Source organism: Marmota marmota, unplaced genomic scaffold, assembly GCF_001458135.2.
Source record: "Marmota marmota marmota unplaced genomic scaffold, marMar, whole genome shotgun sequence".
In the NCBI taxonomy this organism is placed as follows: domain Eukaryota; kingdom Metazoa; phylum Chordata; class Mammalia; order Rodentia; family Sciuridae; genus Marmota; species Marmota marmota.
In genome coordinates this window covers 21,833,847-21,852,682 of record NW_026000196.1, presented here as the reverse complement: position 1 = coordinate 21,852,682, position 18,836 = coordinate 21,833,847, and the positions used below count along the sequence as shown (strand labels likewise).

Genomic DNA, 18,836 nt, shown 5'->3' with positions numbered 1-18,836 from the left:
CATCTTGCTTGAAGTCACATGGCTGGTGTTGGGGCCTGTCTATTCTTTTTTTTTTTAGTACTGGGGATTGAACCTAGGGGTACTTTATTACTGATCTACATCCCCAGACGTTTTTAAAATTTATTTTGAAGCAGGTTCTTGCTAAGTAGCTTAGGGCCTAAGAGGCTGAGGCTGGCCTTGAATCTGTGATCCTCCTGCCTCAGCCTCCCGAGTTGCTGGGATTATAGGCATGTATCATCATGCCCAGCAGCCTGTGTCCATTGATAGGAAGGTGAGGCTGGGCAGCAATCTACACAGAAGCATAAGTGAAGGGGTAGTTTGGTCCATTCCAAACTCTGCCCTTTGTCACCACTGCCAAGGCCTCACTCTCATATTTGGGCTCTGTTCTCTGAGGTACAGTCCCTGTTCTATCAAAGATTCTGGCCACTTTGAGGCATCCAGGAACATAGCGTCTCCTTGAACAGTAGCTGGGGTCAGGCTTTTGAAGAGCTTGAGGCAGTGGCAGATATGTATTTGAGTGTTCCTATATATGGGTGGGCAATTGTGAGCTGGGAACAGACTTGTGTGCTGTCCTATGTATGTTCTCATGGTCCTGTATGACCTTTACAATGGGAAGATCACCCATTCCTCTGAGCATGGGTGCAGTCCAAGATGGAGAGAAGATAAACTTTCCAACCCTTCTGTGATGTTAATAGAAGGCTCTTGAGTTATTCTGGCTCTTGGCCCCATTGAGCCCCTCAAACAACTTCAGTGGTTGCCACAGGCTGCATGCCCAAGGCATGAGCCACTACTCTCCAGATGAGGTCCCTAGGTGAGAAGAGAAGGTCTTACCTCAGTATCCGTGGAAGCTCGGGGCTCTTATAGATGTATTTGTGCCTGTAGCCAAGGTCTGAATGAAAGGGGATAAACTGAACTTTGAAGTCTCGGAAGCTTCGAGATGGTGCAGCAATGTTATAGAGCTGGAGAGAGGGAGAGATGGTTCAGAGCCCAGAGATGGCACCTGGCATGGAGGCCCAGGACCTGAGGGAGACCTGCCTGCAGCCTCTCCTCCAAAAAAGACCAGTCTGGCTGCTTCCTCCAAAGAACATCCCAAGCTCTCATGTACACTTTTGCCGCTACTGCTGGTCACAGCCATGGGTTGGGGCAGTGGACTTAGGGAACAGGGCTTGAGCTGAGAGGAGCCAGACCTTAGGCTTTGCTCCTCATCTTCAGCAAGCCTACTGTTCAAGACCTTTTCTCTGTTCTTGCTTCCCAGACTGCCCTCAGCTGGTCCTCAAGGGAGCAGCTAGCTGGACAATGGCAGGGATGATGCAATGGTAGCGGGTGAGGAGAACCCTGGGATGGAGAGTGTGTTTCTCAGGCTTAGCTGTGTGTTCCTGGGTCAAGGCCAATCGACAATCTGGCTCATAATCTGTCCCCTCTCAGCTCCCTCCCTCCTTTCCTGTAGATGGCTGGGGGTGCATGGGTCTGAGTGTACACTTCTGGGCAGCTTTGTGTCCTCCTGCATGGCTTCATTATCTGTGTACTTTATGGAGCTCATATGTGGGTAGAGGCTTTTCCAGGCAAAAAATGTTCTGAGCATGGGCTGAATCTGCCAGTGAAGCCCAGCACTCATCCCTCCAGATTCCCCTTTCCCCTTCCCATTGCTGTGCCTATGCAGTACTGTCTAGCCCACTCCTTCCCACAAGTCTAATCCTGCTTCCTGGCAGCAAAGTCAGCAAAAACCAATGCTGAGGCAACACATATAACACAGAATTCTTCTCATATCAGTCTCATCCCAAAGGCAAGACTAGAAGTTTCTGTATTAGTTCTACCAGCTAGGACCTCTGCTTTGAGGTTGGGGATCCTCATTATTCAGGGTCTTTCCCCGTCAGCTCATAACTGAGGAGTCCTCCTGACCAAGTCCCAAGTTGGCCTTGGCTCTTGAACATGGATAGCTCTCCACTTGAGAAGGATCCCAGTGTGGGGACTCAGAAGTTATTCATTTATTTTTCATAGTTCCTCATGTGGGAAGCATCAGTAGTCTGGCCCCAACCCATACTCTGCTACCAGACCTCTCATGCCCTTCTGAAAAGACATGGAGGGGATGCAGCAAGGACAAAGTGGTCTCTGAGGCTAACATGGCCTGAGCCCACTTCTTCCCTGTCTGCCCATGTCCAGTCCCACATGCTGGGGCACAAGCCCAGGACACCCACCTTTCTGCCAAGCTGGAAGGGCACGACGGGGTCATCTTCAGCATGCAGGATAAGCAGGGGACAGGAGATGTGCTTCACACTGTGGAGGGAGAGAAAGAGGACCAGTTATAGACCGGGGAGAGGGTGGCGTTGCCTGGACCCTCCACCAAGGCAGGGATCTGGGTTTAGGTTTTACTGTGGTTCTTAACAGGTATGTCTTTACTAGAAAATGAAAAGATAATTTATTAGTTTTTTTTTAAAATCAATATCTATTCCAGTTAGGGGATAAGTATCAATTAAATTTAGAGATCAATTCATTCCCCAAATTTTGCCCCTGAGTATTTTCTAAAAATTGAAAATGTTTATTTTGCCAGTTTGCATGTTCTTTAAAAGTTACAAAAAATACTTATGAACTGAATAATTTATGTGGGCCAAGAAGTTACTGCAAATGAATGTTACTATGAATACATGTTGGTAGAAAAAGTCAATATCTTTAATCTTTGGTGTAAATGACATTTAAGGTCACTCCAGCTCTAAATGTTTATAAATTAAAATTTCAGAAGGTTCAATAGAGCCAGATCCCTTTAACAAACCATGTAACAAAAGGACAAACTCCCAGGATTGGACAGGGTCTGAACTCTCCTGTCAGTCCAACACTGAGGTGGCTGCTGACTACAGTCTCCATCTTTTTTTGTGTGTGTATGAGGTACTGGGGATTGAACACAAGACTTCTCTATCACTAAGTCAAACCCCCAAGCCCTTTTTGACAGGGTTTTGCTGAATTGCCTCGGCTAAACTTGAACTTGTTATTCTCTTGCCTCAGGTCCCGAGTAACTGAACTTACAGGCATGTGCCACGGTGCCTGGCTTGAGTCCCCAGTAGGAACGTGTCCTCCACAAGGGCAATGCTGGTGCTGTCCTGGAACCTGCAGCAGCACCCAGACTGGGGAGAGACTGTCATCCACAGACATGCAGCCTCTTGCATAATCTATATCCTGCCAGGGGCACACCACATATTTCTGTTTCATGGTAGAGTGTTTCGAGTGTGTGAGTCCCTTCAACCTGAGGTTCCTAGAGAAAGCAGGAAGTACTTGGTATGGACCCTACTCAGAAAGCTTGACTGCACATGAGGTTGGGCCCCTGACTTCCAGTGATATGGGCTGGAGTCCCATGGGTCATGGTACCACAGAATCCACATGCTACACCACTGGGCTCAGTGTGAGGGTAAGGGCCAAAAGTAGCTTGCTGAGGCATAGTACTCACTTTTATATTTTAAGAAGGAATCCAGTTTATTCAGGTATATATTTTTTAAGTTCTAAAACAATACTTACAAACAAGCAGGATATTTTGCCTGTAATATTTGCTAAAATTTTATTTTGTTCTGAGACTCAAAATATATACTTGAGGGCTGGGGTTGTTGCTCAACGGTAGAATGCTTGCCTAGCACATTCGAGGCCCTGGGTTCGATCCTCAGAACCACATAAAAATAAACAAAACTATTGTGTCCAACTCAAAAATAAATTTTTTAAAAAGAATATATACTTGAAGAGAAAAAATGCTGTAATTTTACATATTCTGTTTCCAAATGTAGATTGTTGAATATTAACTGTATATTTAGATAAGGTTAAGATTTATTCTTTTTCTCTTTTTTTAAGAAATTAAAATCCATGAAATAGAAAATTCTCAAAGACAATGTCAATAGAATCTGAAAGTGGTTTAATGAAACGCCTCAACAAGAATATTCAATTTTTGTTTTAAAGAAAGAGCCCTCAACTAGAAATACTTAATTGTGTTTTACTAATAGAAATATTTTTAATAGTTGGTCTTTAATCTCAGCTACCCAAGAGGCTTAGGCAGTAGGATTGCAAGTTTGAGACCAGCCTGAGCAATTTAGTGAGACCCCATCTCAAAATTTAAAAAATGCTGGGGATATAACTCAGTGGCAGAACATTTGCCTAGCATGCACAAGGCTCTGGGTTCATCTCCCCTCTCTCGCCCCCATACCATAAACACAAAAGAAATATTTTTAATAATAAACTTTATAATATCTTTTTATTATCAAACACATATCAAATTGCTGAGGCAGTCACTTAAATATATGCTATTTTAATTTTGCTTTAATTTTATAGTCTTTTTAAATTCCTATTTCTTTTTCTTGCAGTCTTTCCCTTTTTTAAATTTTTTTTTAATATTTATTTTTTTTAGTTTTAGGTGGACACAATATCTTTATTTTTATTTTTACGTGGCGCTGAGAATCGAACCCAGTGCCTCACGCATGCTAGGCGAGCACGCTACTACTTGAGCCACATCCCCAGCCCAGGCTTTCCCTTTTTAAAGATCAGTTTTGTTAGAACAACACTAAATATCCTGAATTCCACTTTAGTTGGGTAATGTGACAAATGAGGCTTATGTAGCGGGTTCCTGGTGTTTTCCTAAATTAGTCAGTCAACCACAATACTTACTTTTCATCATTTGCAAATTTAATTCCACTGCTTGTAATGGGATCCAGGAAGAACCAGTCAAACCCAGGAAAGTATCGATATATCTGAAGACAAGATGGAAACCATTTTCATAAGAACTTATTAAGATATTTATGTGGAAGGCAAAGGTCAAGCATTCAGTTTTTAAGTTCAGGAATTTAAAATATAATACCCTTAAATACCTATCTCTGTAGCAGAGGGGACAACTCCTACCCCCTGCTTTGTGATTAGGGGCAGAAAACTAACCCACCAGGCCCATAAACAGGCTATAGCAGGAGCTGCCTGCAAATGGGGCTCCTGCACCTCAGAGCTGTCACCAAAATCCAGTTCAGAAGCCAGACTTCCCATAGACATGAGGGCTGCCACCTCCAAGAAAATGAAGGTCTGTGGCTGCTTTCCTCATGCAATTTCAGAGAAAATGCAACATCAGAAATTAAGACAAAATAAAAGGCTTCTGCAGCTGCTTGAGATCAAGGTGGTCCAAAACACAAGGGCTCAGAATGCACAGTAGGAAGGAGAGAATAAAGGATCAGAATTTATAAGAAGGGTCCAAGGCTTCAGTCACAGATAGTGAGAGACACAAGGGCTAATTCACCCTGGAATCTCCAGTGAAAGTTACATGGGTTTCACACAAAGACATGATGGGGAGGCCAGACTCCCCAATCCACCCAGCCTGGCTCCCAAGCAGAGAGTAGTGGATACCCACCAGCTCCATCCCTGGGGAGGGAGCCAGGACATCTGCCTCAGCCTGGGTTGAGCCCCACAGGCTTGCTTAATAGCAACATGGTGGACAGTGACAACACGTGGGCAACAGTACTACGCAAGTAATGAGACCACATGGGAAGGCCTCCTGGCGGCCAGCTGCCCTGCAACAATCCAACTCTGAGTCTTCCATCCTACTTGGCTGCAAAGTAATGAATTTTCTGGGAAGCTCTGCAGGTAGACCAGTGCCTAGAACTAGGATTCATTTTTTAATGAAATCTGTATTCATGAGAATATTTAAATTATATTTTTATAATTATTATTCTTATTTGTAATTATCCACTTAGCTACTTTTATGTTATAGTAATTATCTTAATAATGAAAAAAAAATTAGTTTTTAATAAAATCTGCACTTGCCACTGAAAATGGATGGCTCTTTGCTTCTTCTCGGATATTAGTGAATGGAGATTCCAATATAAGGGCATCTGGAGGTGTCTCTAGATAAACAAAATCACAAACAAAGGTCTGAGTGGCCCAGGTGAAGGCTCCATGTGAGAGTTCCCCTGATGGGACAGTGAGTCTAAGGGACATCTCTTCCATATGGGAATCCACCTCTGTCAGTCAGATGTGGGGGGTACCCACGAGGGGGCCCCAGGTGGCTTCCAAGAATCCTATGGGAGGGCAGGCTTGGGTCAACCCAGAATCTCCACCCTTGATGCCCAGCTAGTGCCATCACTGTGCTGCTTGCTGGCCAGCCCTGGCTTGACAAGAACTTGCAGTAGGTGCTGGAATGCTAACTGTTAGGATGAGGGGCCCAGCTCAGGGCAGCAGAGGTCTGTACCTCGCTCACAGAGGCGCCGCACCAGATTTGTCGCCACCCTAGAAAGAAAGAAAAATACAGTTCAGTTGAATTATGACCAAAATTGTTTTGATGACATTGTCCTGATCCTGGAAAACATTCAGAGAAGCTCTGGGACCTGAGAAACTAATGATGGAGTTTCAAGGCAGAGTAGGGGTAATAAAATGCCTCCAAGGAGGAGGGCACAGGCCACCTGCTGGCCCCTCTGACAAGGTGCCTTTGACTTCCACCCTGTCAGTGGGGAGGAGATTGGGGTCTGCATGCACCCTTCCTGGAGATGGCAGCATTAATCACCAACAAGGACCAGGGGCCTATCACCATCCCAGGATCACACAGGGCAGGTCCACGTAGACAGTCACAGGAATAGTTGGTGTCCCTGCATTAGGGCCTCCCATGAGGCACACTAATCATTTTCCAAAAGGAATAGGGGCTCTGCACTAGATATTTCCAACCTACAGGATGCAGTCCAAGTGAGGAGCAAGAGCTGAGAAAAGGCCAAGTCATTGTCTCTGAAGGAAAAGGTGGAAGGAAGAGGGGCAGCTACAGAAGGCTCCTTTCAGAAATATCCTAGACCTTGCATCAGCAGAAGCAATTCAGGATGTACACAAATGGACTTAGGATGCTTCCTGTCTTGGCAGATTTAGGATGCAGACCACACATTGCTCCTCCCCTATACTTTTTGGTGTCTAAATGGCAAAGCTGCTTAATAACATTTCTAGTTTGCACACTTGGACTTGATGGCCTGCCCATGCTCTTCAAAGTCATACCTGACACAAAGCCCCAGTGTCCCCACAGCAGAAGCATTGTTCCATTTGCACTGGGTGAGGGCCCTCTGCAGAGATATTTGTCTCTGTTACAACTACCCCTGTTTGTCCTGAGGTACTTCCTGGGATACAGAGTTATAGCAGTTCAGTCCCTTTGAGGTACTTTGTGGTGCTTTACCCTCCACTACAGGTACCAGGAATCAGGATTGTTGAGACTGATGGTGTCTCAGGGTCAGAGGCATCCCCAAGGACAGGGGCTCTTTTCAGATCCCAGGCTGGAGTGTCACCTGGAAGTCCACTAAAGTTCACTCCTGCTGGAAGCTCTTACCCAGTGCCCAGGGAATGGCCCCAAATATACACAGGGTTGTCACCACTCCTTGCTTTGATCCAGTCAAAAACGTGGAGTGCATCATATGTCATGCCCCGCTCCGATGGTGTTCCTACTGAGTCACCCCAACCTGCAAGAGAGGAATAGCAGGTAGGAGAAGGAAGTCAAAGGCAGATCATGAAACTAGGAGAGCGACAGTAGAGAAGCTGTCTGGTGAATGCCTTTGGTCCCACCCACATTGCTGGCAGACTGGGTGTTAGGGGAGGGAGAGGCCCTCACTTACCCTCCAGCACTGGTGAGGGAAGATGGGAGGGCCTGGCAGTGATCTTTCCTGTCCCCTGATGACTGGACAAACCAGAGGTTCCCAGTCACTCTAAGTAGGTGGGCTGCATACTTGGTGACTAACAGAACAGAGTCAACAAAATACATCCCAGAACCTCAGACACATACCCTGACAGGGCTGCCTACAAGTATGGGCATCTCTGAGGCCAGGCCAGAGGCTCTCCTCCTTCCTTTCCTTGATGGGAGACTAACCTTCCAACACTTAAGCCCTGTGGTGGGGCTGGTTCAAGAAGGAATGCTGACAGACCCAGCCAGGAAGAGCCTATCCTGCCCAAGGTCTGAAGAAAAGCAGGGCTGGAATAGGAAGGAGGATTTCCAGGCTCAAGGCAACTCTGATCCTCCCCAACTGCTCCTCCTCCCATCTCCTGCAAAGGTTAAGTGCAATTGTCTTTCTAGCAGTTCAGCAGTGAGTCCTCATTAAATGAAATGAAAGCACTACCAGGTTCAGAAGAGCTGGTCCTGCTGCATAAGCAAACCCCAGTTAATGCAAAAGGACAGAAGGAAAAGGCTCCCTGACCTCAGAGGAGGGAGGGGTAAGGAAGGACAGGGTAAGGCTGAAGACTCAAGACACCCTGTGGGTGACAGGGACATAGGAATATGGAAGTAGAAGGAGAGATAGAGGAGTGACAGAAATATGGAGGTGGTCCATCAGAGACAGGAATAGAGACAGAGAAAAAAAGTCAAAGGTGGATCTAGGGGGTCACTCATACTACTCAGAAATGCAGAGATGCAGTAAGAACTGAAAAGAGAAGGTGTTGTGGGGTGCTTTTCATGACAGCCATACAGGGTGGTGAACAAAGAGGAAGTGGCCCCTTATTATTATCCTAAGATGTCCAGCATGTAACAGGAAGAGGAAAGGATGATAGAGTGAACTACTTTCCAAGCTCTTCCAAATATGGAAGAGTATTCTTTTAAATTGGTTGTTTACTGTTGATACAAAGCACTTCTACTGCTTGTTAAGGTAGAATATTTGTAGCGTACATCAAACTGTGGATTCTTGATTTGTCTACTAGCAAAACCTGATTCATTCAAAACAGAAAGAAGTGCTGAGGGTACAGAAGAATTGGTTTTCTTTCTTAATGATTTTATTTCCTATTTCTATTACTTCACAAGGCTGGCTCTGCTGCTGAGCATAAAATTTGCCTAATTTCCAGCTTGGGGAGAGTTTGAATCCAGTTAAGAAAAAGAAAAAAAAAGGCAATATTTTTTTCATTTAAATGTTGCTGGGACACATGTTGGGGTTTCCAGGTGCCAGCGCCTATCTTACCAGGTGTTCTCAGGTGTCTGTCAGGGGCTTTGCCAGAAAAGTCATTTCTCTGGACCCACATCAGAAAAGACCCAAAGCCTTCACCACCCTTGACATGGTTGCAACTGTCACAGGTCATAGACCAACAAAAGCAAGCTGCCAGACCTATAGGCTCTTAGAGCAAGCATATCCATTAGATATGATTAGGAGAAGTGGGAATGTGCACAGATGCACTCTCAAATCTCACCTCTGTAGTCAAAGGTGACCACATGGTAACCGAGGGAACTCAGCACCTGAAATGTGAAAAATACACATCTTTGGCAACAAATCCAAGCATCTCTGATTGAGGACAACTTGTCTCTTCTAAGCCCATCCAGAGTTCTGTCTTTGTGCCTTGTACACAGTGGAGTCTTCATAACATGCAGACTGACTCCTGCTTGGATCTGCTAGTGCAGGATGTGCTGACTTCCTTTGCCTAAGGAACATGGAAAGGGCACGTCTTCTGCTGCTTAGATGGCTGAAGCACCCAGTACAGCACTCTGTTCATGCTGCAGGATAGCTCAGTGTCAGCCTCCTTGTGGGCAGACAGCTCTCAGGTGCTGCCAAAGAGCTTTAACAACCCAGCACAACAGCAGACATACAGAATTGAAATCCACAGCATGGAGACCCCATCTGAGGACACTCACTGCAACCCAGCATCACTCAAGATTCTGTGGTTTTGTTGAATTTTTTCTCATGACTACTTATTTAAAAATCCCTATAGACCAGCTGACTTTTTCTGTTGTGATTATAGGCATGGGCCGCTGTGCCTGACTGGGGAGCATTTTTAAATTATTGAATTATTTTAATTATTGTTAGGTACTTTTACTTTTAATAGGAAATGCATACCTACAGCTCCACATTCAAAAGACACAAAAGGAAACAGAGCAAGCCCACACTTGCTCCTACCCCTGCCATCTAGCCCCTCCCTAGCTTTCTAGCATCCACAGACTGGATAGCATCCACAGACTGTAGTATCCAGAGCTATGCCTCCAGGCATCATTCTGTGCCCTGGTTGGGGTGTGAACAGAGCAATGTGGAGGCTGTTATGCCACTACCATAACCCACAGCTACTTGCCACTTCCCTGTATTTGGGAAGATCTGGTGCCATTCTCCCAGGCAGCCTGGTGCTTCCTGCCCATTCCCAGCCCCCTGCAGAGCCAGCATCCAGAGCACAACACAGCATGCCTCCTGCACCTGGTCAGGGAGAGTTACTTCCATGATAGAAACCTCAAGTGCACCGGTAATTTCTCTGGCACTTGCCTTTCCTGACTTGGTCCACACCTCTGCGGATGTTCTTTTCTGCCCTGTTAGCAGATGAAAACACTCCCCTGAGAGAAGGCAAGGGATGGTCAATCCAGGGCACTCAAAAAATAAATAAGTAAACATTAAAAACCCCAAACAAGCCAGGCATGGTGGTTCACACCTGTAATTCCAGAGACTTGGGAAAAGGCTGAAGCAGGAAGATTGAAAATTCAAGGCTAGCCTCAGCAACTTAGTGAGACCTTACCTCAAAATAAAAAATAAAAGAACTGGGGATGCAGTTCAGTAGTAGAGAGTCCCTGGGTTCAATCCCTAGTACCAATAAAACAAAAAAATTAAATACCTTTCATACACTTTGCCAATAGTTAGGAGATGATTCACAAAGTGCATGGATTCTGATTTTAGAGGCCAGTTAGGGGCAGCATAATGGGAAAAACCCTGGTAAAATCAGCTAGGCACTACCATACAGCACATCTACCGTTACAAGTTATTAATTCAAGTGATTCCCTCTGTTTCTGCCTCCTGGAATAAAACAGTACTGCTCGTTCTGGCCAGCGAGCTGTGGAAACTTACCTTATAGAGCTCCACCCGGTGGTCGCCTCCTCTGAAAGGAACAGGAAGTGGGTGTTAGTGCCCCACCTCAGAGAATGATGTCCAAGTCAATCCTGGAGGGTCTGGGATCCCAAACCCATTCCAAGGAGGGACCTATACTGGACAGATGATCTCTTTTTTGGTTCTTTTAATCCTTCTCAGGTTTCCTAAGTGGCCTCAATCTTGCCTCTGGCAGTACTGACTTTTAAAAATTTTTTTGGTACTGGGGATTGAACTCAGAGGTGGTTAACCACTGAGCAATATCCTCAGCCCTTTTTATTTTTTATGCTGAGACAATGTCTTGCTAATTTGCTTTGGGCCTCATTAAGTTGCTGAAGCTGGCTTGGAACTTGTGATTCTCCCACTTACCGAGCTACTGTGATTACAGGCATGGGTCACTGTGCCTGGCTGAGGAGCATTTTTAAATTATTTAATTATTTTACTTACTGTTAGGTACTTTTATTTTTAATAGGAAATGCATACCTACAGCTCCACATTCAAAAGACACAAAAGGAAACAGAGCAAGCCCACACTTGCTCCTACCCCTGCCATCTAGCCCCTCCCTAGCTTTCTAGCATCCAAGGACTGTAACATCCAGAGCTGTGCCCCCAACGAAACCTGGATGGGTACCTTTTTGTCCTACTCCACATTTCCTTAGGACTCAGCAGATAGTCAGTGCTCTGCTTAGCAGAGGCTCCCTGTCCTCATCTCTTGGCTCCCCCTACCTTGTGCTAACAGCTTTACTGCTGTGGCCAGCCTGTATTGATGTCTCTTCACCCATGTTTGCCCCACCTGTAGACACAGAGGCATGTATCACTGTGACCTGGCAGTATTTCATCAGGAGAACCTTGCCTCTCACCATAGTATGTGGGGATGGCAGGCTTCCAGCCCCTCTCCAGCAGACCTCAGCTTTTGAAGCATCTCTCATTTCTAAGGCTCAGTGCACTAAATGTTTCACATATTTGTACTTCTCTGTATAATGACCATTTATCCCTCATTCCATTTTCTGTCCAGTTGTTCAGCTATTGCAGTGGATAGACCCCACAACAGGGATCAACAAGCATCAATGAGTCCATTTCTAGGATATGGCTGTGGTGGTGGCACAGTAATGTTGCAGTGAAACAATGATGAAATGGAGGAAAGCCAATATAGAGCAGAAGCAAAAATAAAAAGGAATGGTTCCAAAATCAGGAATAAATAATATAAAATATTTTTAGTTAAATTTGGAAGAGTTCATGGTAGCTGTTTTCTCAATTCCTTCTATAAAGTTAAGAGGAAAAAGGGCTGCTAGGTGTGGTGGTGCATGCCTGGAATTCCAGCTACTTAGGAGGTTGATGCCATAAGTTCAAGGCTAATTTCAGTAATATAGCAACATCATGTCTCAAAATAAAAAAAATAAAAGGGGCTGGGAATGTAGCTCAGTGGCAGAGGGCTTCCTAGCAGGCATGAGTCCCCCAGTACTGCATAAATAAACAAACAAACGAATGAATGAATGAATGAAAGAAATAGGGGCTGAGAGAATCTGGAAGTGATCTGGATCTGTGATCCTGCAAACTAATGGATCCCAAAACCCTCTAGGAGGTCTTCCCTGGGGGAATCTAGTTAAAGAAGGGGCTCTGAGGACAGGGGTGCAGACAGAACCAGGCAGAATACAGGTGGACCTGTAACACAGGTGGTCTTTGGAGGGTGACAAATTGAAAGTCACATTTCCTCTCAAACCTGAAGTTACAGACAGGCTTTGTCTGTTTTTTTTTTTTTTTTTTTCCAAACCATGTGATTGGAACTGCAGAACTGTGCCTTATTCACTGCCGACTATAGTTTTCTTATTTATAGAAAGATGCTACAAGAGCTGTTTGTAGCCACTTGCTCTTTGGAAAGCAGAAGAGAAACCCTCTGTAGCTTGTCCCACACAAAGAAGAGAACAAAATGCACTGGGCACACGTGACTCAGTAGCCAAGCACTCTGTTCTTGGCACAGAGACCATCCTGTGGGCTGTGCTTTTGGGCTTTCTCTAATACCCTCTGCACAGCTTTGCAGTACTGACATCCAGGCCTACTTTCTCTCTAGAAAGGGCCCTTTATTGTTCTCTCTGATACTTTTGCCTATAAAATATCCTCCCCCTCAACCACCCCAACCCCAGCCCTGTGGGGGCACCCTGCCTCCCTGCTAGCTCCTTCTGGCTGTCAGAGGTGACCTAAGGAAGCAGCAGAAACAGTGACTTTAGGGTTCTCAAACAATACTTCACACAGAAAATGCATCTCCCTTCCTCCCCCATTGTGGGCACTCCACAGAGGCTCTTCTGAACAACATCATGTGGTGTGGAAGGGGCATCAGCTGTCTTTGGGTGGGGAAAGCAACTCCAGTTCAAAGGATGAGCTGTTAAACTCACTCATGAGAAGCATCTATGATAAAATCATATGGCCTTGTATTTCATCAAGTCTGTTAGGACATGCTGGCATTGCTGGTGTCAGAGCTGCCTCCAGAGAGCTGATCCCATGATGGGTAGCCCAAGAGGACTGGCATACCCACGTACATCAGCTGGGGTCTTTGCTGGCTGCCCTCTGCCTTCAGCCTTCTCTCCTGCCCCTGTCTGTACCCTGAAGCTACCTCACAGGTAGTACAGACCTGCCTGCCAATCTCAGATGGGGATAATAAACAGAGAAAAACAGTGGTAAGTGGACAGGAGACATTTCCCCCAAGATGCACTGTAGCCACTGTCAAGTGTCATCAGGACCCTTCCTCTGAGTGACTATCACATCCTCCTTCCTTCTGAGAAATTCTTTTCCCTAAATCACACAGGGACAGGATTTTGTCCTTTAATATTATAGCAGGAAATAGGAAACATCCCCCTCTGGGTGGCCTCCTCCTCCATCTCAACCCAGGGATGGGCTTCAGATAAGTTGACTGGGCACAGCTTCCCACAGTTGCTCAACACTGTGGTCTCCAAGGAAGCAGAGCCAGGTATGCTTTGCAAACCAGACCTGTTAGTCATTTGCACATAGTTCTGCCAGAGCCTTTTGGAGAAGTTCTGCCTCATATAAACTTCACTTAAACTCCAGCCTTCCCCCACCCCTAAGAACTCTGCCTTTTTCTTCATTCTTGGGACATTCTCACTCATTGCAATGTAAACTAAATCTGTAGGACTCTAGTTTTGCTCCTAGTGGCCTGGGGGCAGTACATTCTTACTCCAGAAAGGAAATGTGCTCTGCAGGGAGGATGCACTGTCTGTGTGGTTTCCTTTACCTCACCTGGTCCCTGCATTCCCATGCAGGTACAAAATGATGGGATGGTTGGAAGCCAAGGCATCCTCATACCACATCTGGTCCTTTCCTTGGGCATTCTTCCACCAGACGGCAGGGATGGTATGCCTAGAGACAGAAGCAGAGGGAGTGGCATGGATAGATACCTCTTCTGCACACAATAGTTAACTATAGGCAGGGTTACAGAGGTAGCTCCAGTCTCAGAAAGCAGAAAGTAGCTCATTACCTATATAAGGATGGAGTAGGGCAGCAGCATTTCCCATCAGTGGAATAAATAACTAGGATCTGCAAGCTGGAAGGCTTATGCTAACAGCTGCAGAAGAAGTGTTTCCTGATTGGCCATGGGCCTCAAAAGCTTGTACTGGTAACAATTAACAAGGTAGGGGAGCCATTTCTGTAGGCAAGAGCTTGCCTGAATTCTTGAGCAGAGCTGGGACAACATGGGATGCAGAGACATGTTCACAATCAACTGGGCTCATTCCATGATCTCAATCAACTGAGATCATTAGTTTGTTTAGCAAATTCCTCTTTCAGAGAGATACTTTTTTTTTTTTTTTTTTGGTACTGGGGGGTTGAACCCAGGGGCACTTTATCACTGAGCTAAATCCACAATCCTTCCCAAACTTTGGGCTCCTGATAGAGTTCTAGGAAGCTTCTAGGCAGCAGAAAAGGTCCTATTTCTGGGCCTCTCCTTCAACTTGTTGACATGGGCATTCTAAGCTGATGGCCAAGAATGGCTGTCAGGTGGCACTTGAGCCTTTCTTTCAGGATGCTGACTGATGAGATGATGGTGAGGGCAGTTGTCAATGGAGTCTGTTATATCCTGAGGCTCTGGTGTCATCATGAAGGCACAGGGCATGAATGGGGCAGAGACTGGCACCCAGAAATACACTGTATGACTGTTGCTACTTTGAGACTTGATATTAAAATTTTGGGGGGTAACTGATAATTTATGTAGGTGTTGTTGGTGTTTTAAACTTAAATACCACCACCATAAACACCTCTCCTGCAATATGACAGATCCATGTTCATCAGTGGAGTCCAAACCATTCCCATAAAATAGCTCTGAGTAAAATAGTTCAAGCTTCTGACATAAGAAAGTGAGGAGTCCCACAGGAACACGTGTCACTGACTGACAGATTAAATCAAATCAGAAACTGACAAAAGACTCTAATCCCACAACGAACTTCTAAGAACAAAAATCTCCCTTTTTCTTTAAAGTTCTTTACTAAGGACCATTATTAGAAGTGTCCCCTCGTGTACACTGGGAATCTATCTACTCAAGGCATTTCATTTACAAACTTCTCACATACACAGCAGTTTTCTGAGACAGTGGAAAGAGACTCTATGGCTACTGAAAACTAAACCCGGCTAGATAAAGAGGCAGTGATTCACAGCTGCTTCTGAGGGGGAAAAAAATGCCACAGTGAGACTGGTCAGCTTTGATTCAGTAACATGTGCTTATCTATCTATCTATCTATCTATCTATCTATCTATCTATCTATAAAATAAACAAACAAACCAAAAAACTAACCAACAAACAAAAAACCAAAGCATTAAAGTGTATTCCAAGGAGACAAAGAGAAGTCACAGGGCATAAGTCCAGTTTAAATTTGTGGCAAATAAAGAAAATACTTAGAAGACAGCAAACACTACCATTGCCACTGCTGAGAAGTGCTACAGGTGGAAATGAATCAAATTGTTTTCAGTAGCTAGATATTTACTTCTCTGAAAAGGTACATTCAAACCTGTGCTTGCAATTATGTGCTTACATTCTCTTTATTTCTAGCTTATTTTTTGTTTACCTTGGAAATAAAGCTTTTTAAAAATAATCTAGTTTAAAAAGCCTTTGCTGTTTTTAAAACCTCAGGACAGAGTTTGATGCCACTTCATACTGCACCATCAGGATCAAATTTAGCTGAGATTTCTGTGTGGAATAGGAAAGGGTGAAGGTAAAAGTGAGCAAGCAACACTTTGGAGACTAATGTCAAGGACACTAGCAGAGCTAAGCAGGTCTCTCCTAGCCTCTTGGAGAGGCCCCCAAAGTTGGTGCCTCAGCCCTGCAGCTGCATTGCAGTCACTCACCAGACTCCAATAGTCACATCTTCTTCTGGCTGGAGGTAGTAATTGCATGTGTGATTCAAACCTTGATCCTGCGGTTTTTTCAAGTCAATGAAATAGGGAACCCTCACTGTGGGGGGACAAGGAGATAAAAATCACAGTTAGTGGGGGAGGAAGGACATGTACACACATGCACAAACACGTGCACACTCACACATAACCCACTCACAAGTGCATACATGCATGTACATGCACACCCACAAAAGCACACCTACTCATAAAATGCATGTCTGCACACATACGCCTGTGTCAACAAATACAACGCTTACAGCAGAGCTGAAGCTCTCAAAAAGTAAAAGTACTATTTCTTCAGGATCCCTACCATATGGGACCCCCTAGGCCCAGGCAGGGATGGGTCTGAGGGTTCTGGAGCACTAAGAGCTTCCTAGATACTGCAGTAAGGATGGGACCTGAGCAGATCCTGGAAACAGAGAGGTTGTTCAAGGTGTGAGGAGATGCAAGATAATGAAGAAAATGTCCTCAACAGGCCTGAGGAGGCTGCATAAGAGCTCAGCTAAGCTATGCTTGGAGGTGTGGGCTGGCGTAGGTGGAAGGCTGATGGGAAAGGGGTGATGTATGAGATGTTCTGGGGCTGGATCCACAGGACCCAAGGATCCAATGAATGCAGGAGGTAAAAAGTTTCTAATACTGTCACTTAATGCAGGAAGAACAGCAAAAAAATGAGGTGTGGGGGCAGTGAAATAAATGAGTTCATGGAACCCTGTCCAGAGTAAGTAAAGTTGGGAATGCAATGAGGTAACAGGAGTCCTATAGTGAAGAGGTCACCTGACAGTAGAATGAGGGCTGAATAAACTGTTGTCCCAAACTGGAAAATCATGGGGCCTTTAGATTGAGCATTATCCAGAACACAAAGGCAGATGAGAGGAGCAGGAAAGGAGCCATTGCACAAGGTACTATGCAACCCCACCCTGTTACTGCAGACACAATCAGAGTCAACATAAACAACCCATTTGTGTGTGGCTCAGGAAAATACAAAAAGATATATGCCAGGTGTGTGTCGGGGGGGATGCTTAATTTTTCCCTTATATGCCATGGTACTTTTATTACTTGTGGCAAACACAACCTTTGGAAGATAAATTTAATTGAAAATGAAAAACTCAAATAAAAACCCCACAAACCCTGAGAAGCAAATTATTCACTTAAAACAGCAGGCACAGCGACAAAGACTGATGTGTGGCATAACCTCGTCTTTAGGAGGAAGCCCTAGCTGCTGACTGCTTTCTTTGGTGAAGAGAGGGTTTCACTACTAACCTCATACATCATGTGGCACTGTGCATGTCTAGTTCTCACTTCCTCAAATGCCAAGACTTGAGGAACATTTGCTGAATAAATGAACCATCTGACTCACAAGGACATGGGAACATACATGCTCCTTTCCCAGAAACTCCCGAGTGTCTACTCCATACCATGCCAGGAGACAAATCTTCCACTGGACTGTTGTTTCTGCCACCAACTTCTTAATCCATCTCTTCAATAAGAAGCAGACTAAATTTTAAAAGCTTTCCTGAAGTGTCCTTGTTACAGGCTATCATGTCCCTCCAAAAGATATTTTAAAGTCCCACTGCCTTGTACCTAAGAATTTGACCTTACTCAGAAACAGGATCTTTATTGAGGTAATTAGGCTTAAATGAGGTCATTAGGTGTATGAGAAGATGGGACAGAGACTGGACCAATGCATCTACAAGCCAAGGGATGTCAAGGGGTTCTGGCCATCACCAGATGATAGAAGAGGCAGCAACAACTCTACCCCAGAGTTCCAGATGAAGTGCAAGCCTGGCTGACATTTTACTGTCAGACTTCTGTCCTCCAGAATTGTGAGGGAGTAAATTTCTGTTTTAAGTTTCCCAGTCTGTGTATTTATTAGGGCACCCCAAGAAATGGATACAACCACAATAAAGGAGCTCAGATTTTATCCTGGCAGGAGGACCCAGTGAAGGCCTAGAAAGTGATTCCACTTCATGGCCCACTCCAATGTCTCTACTTTGTTGCTCTATTGCACGCTTTTGGAACCTGAAAGCTAAGGTTTGATGTGCAAGGTCACCATCTAACAACTGTGAGGTAAGATGACGCCCTTAATAAAACTAAGTATTCCAACCTGGTGCCCACTGTCAATCCCTACACCCAGACTCATTTAAGTAGGCCTGCCTCTGAAGCTGGAACTGACCTTCCCCACCCCCCAACTAAATGGAGGGTGGTGTCAATTAAGGGCTGATGCACTAGGCCTCTGCTGGCTTGGCTTCAGATCTTGCTCAGTTCTTGTCCAAAGAAGGAGGCCAGTACTAAATCACTGCCCTGGTATTCTAAGAGGATTCCCTGGCCACTGCCAAATGTTCTGAGGATTAGCGCTAATCCAGAAAGTTTCCAAGCCCAAGAAATTCAGGAACCAAGAGGCCCTATTTTATTCTAGATAGCCTCATTCTAGGAAGCTGGTCTCCAAATTTCCTTTTATTTAGATTTAGAGGAGGCACAATGAATGCTCTGCAGTTCAGTGGACACCACCCCTTTTACTTAGCAGTCCTCTAATGTGAGGACTCTCTGACATGAGGCCTGGTCAGTTCCAGGATCAAACTGGTCCAGAGACTGGTGGCTGTAAGAATCACTTAGCCAGTGCTGGACTAAATAAGCAGAAATGTCACCAAGCAAGGGA

General features: G+C 45.1%; 1 protein-coding gene across 3 annotated transcripts in view; it reads right to left on the bottom strand.

Annotated features, from left to right (window-relative positions):
• Abhd12 (abhydrolase domain containing 12, lysophospholipase) overlaps nucleotides 1-18,836 on the bottom strand; it is an 85,223-nt gene that overhangs the window by 1,697 nt on the left and 64,690 nt on the right. The window contains exons 3-12 of one of the 3 annotated variants that reach the window (XM_015493167.2): nucleotides 16,133-16,238; nucleotides 14,036-14,155; nucleotides 10,770-10,800; nucleotides 9,142-9,187; nucleotides 7,307-7,436; nucleotides 6,197-6,234; nucleotides 5,773-5,852; nucleotides 4,636-4,718; nucleotides 2,196-2,274; nucleotides 832-959 (exon numbers count right to left, since the gene is read on the bottom strand). In XM_015493167.2, coding sequence (XP_015348653.1) covers nucleotides 832-959; nucleotides 2,196-2,274; nucleotides 4,636-4,718; nucleotides 5,773-5,852; nucleotides 6,197-6,234; nucleotides 7,307-7,436; nucleotides 9,142-9,187; nucleotides 10,770-10,800; nucleotides 14,036-14,155; nucleotides 16,133-16,238 — 841 coding nt within the window. The remainder of the gene's footprint in view (nucleotides 1-831; nucleotides 960-2,195; nucleotides 2,275-4,635; nucleotides 4,719-5,772; nucleotides 5,853-6,196; nucleotides 6,235-7,306; nucleotides 7,437-9,141; nucleotides 9,188-10,769; nucleotides 10,801-14,035; nucleotides 14,156-16,132; nucleotides 16,239-18,836) is intronic. The other 2 variants (XM_048790412.1, XM_048790411.1) reach the window with 2 other exon arrangements.